General features: G+C 54.0%; 1 protein-coding gene across 1 annotated transcript in view; it reads left to right on the forward strand.

The window, feature by feature from the left end:
* The window catches only part of WNT8B (wingless-type MMTV integration site family, member 8B), a 12,502-nt gene extending 6,196 nt beyond the window's left edge, over positions 1-6,306 (forward strand). Inside the window, 6 exon segments of the mRNA XM_009322395.1 lie at positions 150-183; positions 1,492-1,630; positions 3,001-3,126; positions 5,194-5,336; positions 5,762-6,140; positions 6,143-6,306. Of these exon segments, the coding sequence (XP_009320670.1) occupies positions 150-183; positions 1,492-1,630; positions 3,001-3,126; positions 5,194-5,336; positions 5,762-6,140; positions 6,143-6,306 (985 nt within the window).
* Positions 6,307-9,684: the final 3,378 nt, after the last annotated feature.

The following is a 9,684-nucleotide window of genomic DNA, read 5'->3' on the forward strand; positions in this document are numbered from 1 at the left end:
TCCTGGCTTGCAGGGAGAGAGACCAAAGGTGCCTGCAGCCAGGAAACAGGCAGGCTGCAGGGAGCAAGAGGAGAGCCCCGGGATGCCAGGCATTCCCCAGGCCCCTCCGCTGTCACCCCCTCCCTGCTGACACCGTCTCTGTCTTCCAGGTCAGTGAATAATTTCCTGATGACGGGCCCCAAGGTAAGAGAAATCCCTTTGATCTCTGTCCCTGATTCCACTAAACCCAGGGAGGGAGGGAGGAGCTCTGCCTTCCCACTCCTCTCCATCCAGCCTTGGCCAGAGCTCCCCTCACCCCCAGGTTTCCAGCAATAAGGCAGAGGAGGGCCAGGAATGACCTGCTATAAGCTGCAGCTCCTTGGGACATGTTAGCCCTGAGCAAAGTTGGCCTGGGGTCCTTTTAAGCTGGTTGGGGCCAGATTTTGGAGATCTGTCTATTGGCACCAGCTGAGGCTCTCACCTGTCATCTATTGTTCCTGATGATCAGGTTAGCATCAGGACCCACATTCATCAAGCTGGAAAGGTACTTTCTGTAGGTCCTGCAAAAAATACTTCCCCGAGGAGCATAACTGGAATTGCCAGGACCTTGTTCAGTATTTTTGACCCCCCACCTCCTTGCACCCCTCTTTCAGAGGCTTTTTTTCCTAGCCAAGACCAGTTGTAAAATTCCCCCGATTTTTGTTCTGGCTATTCCCCAGGAACACCTCCAAGCCCATCTAGCTCTTTCTATAGCTCTCAATGCTCTGGTGAAGCAACCTTGCCCCAAAGCACTGGCTGTCCTCCTGAGGCTGCAGTAAAGGAGGAGGCAGGCTGAGGCACCTGCTGGCCTGGAGCTCCCTGGTCTCTGGGGAGAAGGCTCTGCCTCCTCTCATGCTGGAGAGATAAGGGGTTCCCCATTGCAGGGGCTGGCTGGCACATCTCCTAATGTGGCTAACAGCTAACAGCTCAGCCTTCTCCCCCTGGGAGGCTCAGGCTCTGACCCAGCACAGCAGAAAATGCATTTGCTGCTGCTGGTGTCGAGCTCCACTCCCCAGGGGAGCCAAGCCTGAGAGACCTCCTCAGCTCTGTACATCTTGTCTCTGTAAGGTGGCATGCAAGTTATTTTCACTTGAACGCCAGCCTCCTGGGGAGCCTGGGGCCATGTTCTTCCTGGTGTTTTGCACTGTGCTTCTCCATCCATCTAGACCCCAAAGCAGCAGGACCCACGATATGCAGCGCAGGGCAGGAAAGCTACATCTGCATCAGCCCCACCGCTGTGTGGGAAGCGGCTGTGGCTATAGCAGCTTTGCACTGCCTGTGATGGAAACTAGAGCTGCTGAGTGACTCTCCTGGACCCTGGGAGTAGCCTGAGGACATCCCCAGCCTGTCGCCCACAGGGCTGTCCCTGCATGCTGGCCAACGCACCCTGACTCAGTTTTGCAAGTTAATGCTGGGGGAGGCTGAAGCGGGGCAAACACCGTCCCCTCTCCTGATCTGCTGCTCTGCTCCTAGGCCTATCTCATCTACTCCAGCAGCGTGGCGGCCGGGGCACAGAGCGGCATCGAGGAGTGCAAGTTCCAGTTCGCCTGGGACCGCTGGAACTGCCCCGAGAGGGCACTGCAGCTCTCCAGCCACGGCGGGCTGCGCAGCGGTAAGGAAAGCATTGGATACCACTACTGGGACCCCCTTGCTACAGGTTAGAGCCCCTCTTCTCTTCCCAAGTGCCTCCTTTTCTTCCCCATCCCCACCTGGGATGTGCCTCTCCCAGAAATGCCCCAGAGGGATCTTTACAGAAGGCCCCTTCACCCATCAGCTCCCAGACACGCCCTGGGATCTAGCCTTGCAATGCCAGCATCGCCTCCGGACCCCCCGAGCCCCAGCTTGCGCAGGAGGGGAGTGTCCCACCAACCCTCACATAACCGGCTCCCCACAAGGATGCACCACCACAACGTGCAGCATGGGCTGCTGGACACGTCATGCCTAGGTGGTGTCTCTCGCCAGGGTGTCCCAGGGAGGCTGAGAACCAGCACGGGGTGGTGGGGTAGCAAGCAGAGGGATATGGCTAAAGGGACCAGGAAAGAGTTCATCAGTGGCTGTGCTCTGGCCAAGAGGCAGGAGAAAAGTCTTCCCACAGCTTCCAGATGTCAGAGTCACCTTGAGCAGAAATCCAGCATCCATGACCTGTGCCACTGCAGAGCATGGGGCTGTGGTTCATTGTCACTGTATCCCGGTCCTTACCCGTTTGCAGGTGCGTACCTGGTCCTCTAGACCTGCGTATGATGCTGGGCTGAGCTCATACCTGCCCTGTACAGGCAGGACCTGGGTATGGAGGAGAGCCTCAGGCCTCTGGTGGGAGTGGCAGCAGACGAGGGACCAGGGGACCCAGGCAGAGGTGGACAGAGGTTTCAAAGTGGGGCCTTGAGGAGACAATTGCAGCACAAAGTAACACTCTGGGACTGGGAGCAGGTCCCTGAACCATTCCCGTCAAGGTTATCTGCTCAGATCCAGACCTTGCTGGTATTAAATGAAAGCCAAAGGCTCAGTGAAGTCAGCTGATGATCACCACACCGATCCTGGTGGGTAGGTATGGTCACTGCGCTGAGCCCTGGACAGTGTCCAGCAGAAGGTAAGGCTCGAGGGGGCTGTGGGGAAGAAGCTCTTTGATTCTTGGAGAGGGCCCCTTCCCCTCTGGGGTGCATTAGTGAGACGTGGGGAACATTTGGCTGTCTGTGCTGTATCCCCACTGCTGAGCTCCCACAAGGACAGCCAAGTGCTAAACTCATCCACACCTTTGGAAATGGCACGAGTCAGTCTGGATCGAATTTGGGAGCTTCTGTCTTTGTGCAATTCAAGCCAAAACTAAGCTAATCTGACATGTAGGGCCTGGTCTCCACCCCACAAAGCCCTGCCCATTGCAAATCTCTTCCTACGCAGTCTCCTGCATGGCAGGAGTCGTTTCTAACACTGGTCTCACCATGAAATCTTTAGCACATCTGCTCTCCTTGTATTTCCACTTGACAGCAAACCGGGAAACCGCTTTTGTCCATGCCATCAGCTCTGCGGGCGTCATGTACACGCTGACCCGGAACTGCAGCCTGGGGGATTTTGACAACTGTGGCTGTGACGACTCCCGCAACGGACAGCTGGGTAAGGAGAGACGAGCTGCCGTCCCCCTCTCACGTCCCAGGCGGCAGGAGGCAGCTCTTCTCCTCTCCTCCGCTGTGGCCTGCAGAAACAAATCCTCACTCTGGTCCCCGCACCTGCCCAGAGCAGAGCTTTGCCTGGCTCAAACCAAAGTAGCTCTGTGGAAGCTAAAGGGGCCACGTCCAATTTACACCAGCTGAGGCTTTGATGTTTTCCATTACTTTCTAAATGAGCAGGAAAGTAGAAGAGAGTTGCAGTTTCCCTGGTTCAAATCAAGACCAACTCTGTTTAAGCTGCTGGAGGGAATGACTGTATCATGCAGGCAGAGGAGAGGATCTGATGCCGTGCATCTGAATGGCACGTCTGGTTAGAGCAGCGCTGATCAGGGACCTCAGGGCTCCCAGGGTCTGCAGGACCAGGGTGGCTCCAGAGCAGAATTAGCAGGAGAGAAAGCAGGGTGGCATTCATTCACCCCTCCAGTGTTTGTCAGCGTGGCAGGTACACGAGAGCACAACCAGAAGAACCGCTGTGGCAGCACACAGCCTTCACCCCGTTCCTGTCGCAGCGGTACCCAGGCCCGCAGCCGCTAAGCACCCCTGGGTGGGGAACCCCGGGCTGCACCGCTCCAGCTCTCTGCTCAGCTTTCACAGAAAACATTGACATTTCGGTCTTTTGTTTTGAATGGAAAGAGGTCAAATTTCAAATTATCAAAATCTTTGAAAAGCCATTCCCTGCCCAGCCGCACTGGGCAGTCAGTACGTGTCAGTTTATGACAAACTCCTCCGGAGTGTCCAGTATTTAGTAATTTGCTTTATTGGCTAATAGTTTTTAAAACAGCCACTGCTTCTTAGGTGTCCGAGGGATGGGATAGCCCATCTCCAGCAGAGCAAGACTTTTGGGCTATGACACACCTAATTTTGTCTTCTCTGGAAAACTGAGTTAGTCATGCTACACTTCTTTTCCCCAAAACATATCTGGTTTTCATGAAAATTTTCCATTGTGAACTTAAAACTTTGGAAGGCAAAGGAAACTTTTGGGCTTGTCCAAAACAGCATGATTCAATTCTAAATGCCGTTGCGCTGAATCCAAGTTGGTGAAAGGTTTCCATTCTCCCTTCGGTCCCAGCTCTTGATTTGGACTTCATCATCCACTGCAATTACCCACCTCCCATGAGACACCCCTGCCTTTCCCTGGGAGAGGGGATTGCCATGCTCTGGGGAAGTCTGGGCAAGGGCCGGGCCTTTCAAGAGAGGCACAAGGCCATTAAACCACAAGTCCCAAGATGTACCATCAAGGCACGTTAGGGTCAGAAGGTTCCAGATTCCAAATCTTCATAAAGAATTTGGCATTTTTCTCTAGGAGGAAAAGCAGCAAACCACATGACGTGCTTCCAGTCAGCCGAGCTGTTATTGAGCTCCCACGCAGTTAGGAAAAGTACCCTCCACATCTTGCTGTGCAGTATCCCAGTTCTGTGCTGACTCCTTTGGTTTTTTATGATAATTGGAAAATCAGACCCTTCTGAGATGCCAAACATCATCCCAGGATTCTGGGTGTACCAAAAAGAGGGCCCTCTCGATACCTGTGTGCCAGGCTTGGGTTGTTTCCCAGCGGAGGGGAATCTGTTCCCTTTGACCGGGATGCCTCCATCAGTTCGCTACTCCACGTTAGCAAGATGCTGTCCCTGCAAGTCAGACTGAACCAGTTCAAGTCAGGGTTTGAGGGAAGGTGACTAAAGACCCAAAGCCTTTTCTACATGGCTGCTAATGCATGATAATTAACAGCTGCTGAATCCTGCTCTATAGAAAGCCTGGAAATCCCTGGGTTTGTCACACAGGACGTACCCCTTCGCTGCCTGCATGAGCCGTTCACTATCCAGGCCTCAGTAGAAATGGCACGAGCCCAAGGGGAGAGAATCGGGGAGTATCGCAAGGCGAAAGGCTGGATTTGCCCCACAGCCGCTGTTCCCTCCCATCACTTGTCCCCAAGAGACCCTTTCTTGTCCTCAGAGCCACAAGCCAGGCAGGCGAGGGGCTGGTTCCCTGACAGCATGCATCTCATCTCCTTTCCTAGGGGGGCAAGGCTGGCTCTGGGGAGGCTGCAGCGATAACGTGGGCTTTGGGGAAGCCATTTCCAAGCAGTTTGTGGATGCCCTGGAGACTGGACAAGATGCCAGAGCTGCTATGAACCTGCATAACAACGAGGCAGGTAGAAAGGTGAGCTCCTCTCTCCCTCCAGACCCGACAGCGCGTACCAGATTGGCTCTGGCCATTCACTGTGGAGAGTCACAACTTGCTGTGGCTAAAAGCACGTGTCCAGAAGAAGCAACTACCTTGCCGAGGAGAATGGGATGGCAGCAGTACTGACATGATGGGTGGCGTTTGTTCTAAGGTAGCAAACCTTCCGTGATTACAGTTAATGGCTTCCTGTTGTCCTCTTTCTCCCAGTTCAAGTAGGGGAGTACCATGGAGAAGCAAATCTGCGAGCTTTGAGCTGACAACCCCTGGGCAGGACTAGTGTGCAGGGAGGGTCGATGGCAAATCCCTCCACAGGCCTGGAGCCATGTTTCTCCACGCGCTGCAGCACAGAATGGACCCCTCTGGCCTTTTTCCTGAATCCCCTCTCTCTCCTCACCCTGTAGGCTGTGAAAGGGACCATGAAGCGGACTTGCAAATGCCACGGTGTGTCGGGGAGCTGCACCACCCAGACCTGCTGGCTGCAGCTGCCCGAGTTTCGGGAGGTGGGCACTTACCTCAAGGAGAGGTACCACAAAGCCCTGAAGGTGGACTTGCTGCAGGGGGCAGGGAACAGTGCTGCCAGCCGGGGCGCCATCGCCGAGACCTTCAGCTCCATCTCCAAGAAGGAGCTGGTCCATTTAGAAGACTCTCCTGACTACTGCCTGGAGAACAAGACGCTGGGGCTGCTGGGCACGGAGGGCAGGGAGTGCCTGAAGAGGGGCAAGGCGCTCAGCAAGTGGGAGAAGCGGAGCTGCCGGCGGCTGTGCCGGGGCTGCGGGCTGGCGGGGGGGGGGGGGCGTCCAGCTGCAACTGCAAGTTCCACTGGTGCTGTGCCGTGCGGTGCGAGCAGTGCCGTAAAAGGGTCACTAAGTATTTCTGCGTCCGCAAGGAGAAGCGGGAGCGGAGTGGGGGTGGCGGGGCCAGCCGCAAGCTCAAGAGAAAGCTCTAACTTGCCTCTGCTCCTCCATGGTCCTATCTGTCCCTCTCCTCTCCTGCCCTCCCCATCTCCCCAGCAGCCCCCTGGCACCATTCCCCTTGTCTCATTCCCAATACCACCTCACTGGGGCTCAGGCAAGGTAAAAGAGCACTCCTGCGCCCCTGGGCCTTGGCCATACAGGGCATGTCCCATTAGTGCAGTGGGTGATGACTTCTGGGAAGACCCTCAAGTGTTGACAAAACAAGGTGAGATTTGGTCCCTTCAACCCAGAGTCACTCTATCCAGTGACTACGGTTTTATCGCTGAAAACACAGGTGGTCTCAGTGGCTCCTGCTCTTTTGAGCTTGTCTGTTCCCCAAACAAGCACCTGCTCTGAGCTTTTGAGCAAGCGAGATCAACACTTAGGAAAGCACGAGGAAGCTGAGATGGCACCACCAGAGCTGGGCAACTCAAGAGTGGTAATCCCGAAAACAGAAGAGGCTTTTAGTACCCTAAAAAAATAGAGGCACTAAAATAAAATTGTTATTGCCTTTTATTAAGCCCAACACTATGAGGGAATAGAAAAGGTGTGCAACTGCTTCCTGCAGCAAGCCAGCCTCCAGGAGGCCCACAGCATCACTTCCCATCCTTTGACAGCTTTGCTGAGCTCTCTAGCGCTTTACTTTGCATTTGAGATGGCAGCAGCAAGATTGAAGATGCTGCTTGACCTGCCCATTAAACAGCTGTCCAAAAGAAGAGTCCCGTCACTTGCTTTTTACACGCTTTCTCTGTATCTTCTAAGCCTCCTGGTCTGGTCTTCCTTTTCACCCCAGCATCCCTGCCAAAGCCCTTGATTGATGCCATAAAGATGCCCTCACACTGCTCGAGTCCCTGTTCCCTCCCAAATCTCTCCCAGAGAGGAGCTGCCAGCTGAGCCCATTCCCCACCTCCTGGTGTACTTGCCGAGCACTCTTACCCTGTCAGCTAACTAACTAAATACTTCCTCCTAGTCTGAGAAAATAATGTCAGCTACTATTTAATGGAGTTGTAAATAGGAAAGTGAAGCACTTTGAAGTTTAATTTATTGCACAGTTACTGTGATGTATACATAACAGTTTTTCCTCTACCGCTTATTGTATATATTCTATAGGCTAAGCAAGCAGCAGGAAGATTTGGTTGATGCATCTCTGTTCCCTTGCCATGGTTGGGGTAGGGAGGGAAGAAGCTGCCAGCTGCAGGACCTGGGGAAGCTCACTGCACCATCACAGTGACCTCCCTTGGGCTGTGAGGTTATCGTCTACTTTGCTGTTTGAAGTGTCCTTTAGACAGATGAGAAGCCAGCAGAGCTAAGTTACCGGCCATTAGACCTGTCTTGTAGCCAATATTTGTAAACCAATAGCCAATGCAATAAATCAGTAGCCAAGTGCTTGCAAAATGCTGTTGTGTCTAAGTAGTTGGGTGGTTTTTTTCCATCCAATTGCATGTGTGGATGTATGTAGTTACAGTTCCGGTGACTAAAACCCAGCCGCTTACCCATCTGTTGAGCATAAGAAGAGCTGACCAGTTCCCTCCATGCAGCACCACCTCGGCCCCTGCCAGGAGGGGGACGGGCCTGCTCTCTCCTGGAGCTTGCTTGAGGTTGCATCCAACTGCAATGCAGCTGCCAGGGGTAAAGGGGATGGGAGGGGGCAGAGAGGCGCCCAGTTGCCCATTTCAGAGATGATACATTAATACAGGCTCAGCAGTCTGTGTGTGTCTCTCAGTTCTCAAATACCCCCTCAATCCCAGGACTACTTCATGGGGGGTGGGAATTTGGACCTACAGCAAGCTTGGGGTCTCACCAGAGCAAGAACATTCGTGTCAAGCAAGAATCTAGCCCTTCAAAAATTGCAAGAAACAATCTTGGCCCGTTCTCAGGGAAAGCTGTAACACTTCCACTTCACACACGAACCACCAGCTGTTTGCACAAAGGTTCTTATTAATACAGTGACCCTGCCCTCGGTCTCCCTTGCATCTCCACCAGCAGTTCCCTCCACCTCCCTGCGGTGGGGATGCATCCCTGGGCAGGAAAGCAAAGAGGTGGCGAGAGCCTCTCACCCAGCAGGGAAAGCTCTAGCACGGGCTGGCTTGAGGACCACTGCATGGCAGAGAGGACAGCTTCTACCCCCTTGGCCCTCTGTGCCCCCCATTCCACGACCAGCTGGCAACATAAGAAAAGGAGAAGATGCGGAAGCTGTTTCCCATTTCCTTCCCCTCCCCAGCACATGGCAGGCTGTGCTACCCTGTCCCTCACCTGCTGACATTATTGCCCCACACGACTGCCCCATGAAGGCCACGGCACAGCCCAGGATGTGCCCGCTGGGCACAGTGACGCCTGTTGGTGAAGGGGACATGCGGGGAGCATTACAAGCGGGAGCCCCACTGCCGCCCGCTTCTTTCTCCGGGAGAAAATGGCGACACCGCAGCTGCAAAATGTGCTGACCTCAGCAGCGGGTCAGGGCCCGGAGGGGTCCCCCCTCCCCGGCACAAGGAGCCCTTAGCGGTAAAGGCACTGCTGCCATTGTGTGGCAGGATTGGATGCTTCCATGTATTCATTTCGGTTTAATGAAGGCGCATTCCTCAGAGGAGAAATATTTACATTCAGCTTCCCAGGTGGTCACCTTCGCCCAGATGACACACAAACAGGCAGCCCCCCGCTCCTTTTTCCAATCCAAACCTCTTTAGAGGGCTCAGGGAGGAGGGGAGCAAGGGGAGGGGGGCTGCTGGGGGAGCAGAATAGAGAAGGGAACAAAATGCTAATAAATCAGCCAGCCAGCCCTTTTCCCCTCTCCTCTGTGGAGTCAATGGAAAGTGTCATTTCACATGCTAATCCCCCTCCGCTCTCTTCACAACACCTTTTCCGAAAAGTGTTTGGGAAAAGTCCTTGTGGCCCGTTTACAGCTCCCTGCCGCTTCGGATTCCTTCTTGTCTAAGGCCGCGGCCCCCGTGTGGGTCTCTCCCTCCAGCAGGGCTCCTTACAAAAAAATTTCAACAAAGACTTTGGAGTTCATCAGCCTCCCACTGAAATTCACAGCTGCTGAACAAACTAATCCCCTCTCTTGGCCTTTCTTCCTTTCAATGGGTTCTTGGCTTCAAAGACACTTTGGGAAAGGACTTTGTGGGGACTCACACTGCTCTCTCAATAGAAGTTAGTGCAAGCATTATCTTCAGAGCAAGTGGCTTTACAAACAAATACTGCCTAACAATCTCTGCCCCTCCAGCTCCCCCAAACACACACAAGCCTAGCCTGCAGACATGATGTTATCTGCAACAGGATTAGAGCTCTGCTCTCTGTGCCCAGGGATCCTTTCCTACCACCCCCCCCCCCCAATTCTTTGTCAACCCCACGGACTTCCCCCCCGCCAGAAAAAC

The sequence above is a fragment of the Pygoscelis adeliae genome, unplaced genomic scaffold (assembly GCF_000699105.1).
Source record: "Pygoscelis adeliae isolate BGI_AS28 unplaced genomic scaffold, ASM69910v1 Scaffold244, whole genome shotgun sequence".
Lineage (NCBI taxonomy): Eukaryota > Metazoa > Chordata > Aves > Sphenisciformes > Spheniscidae > Pygoscelis > Pygoscelis adeliae.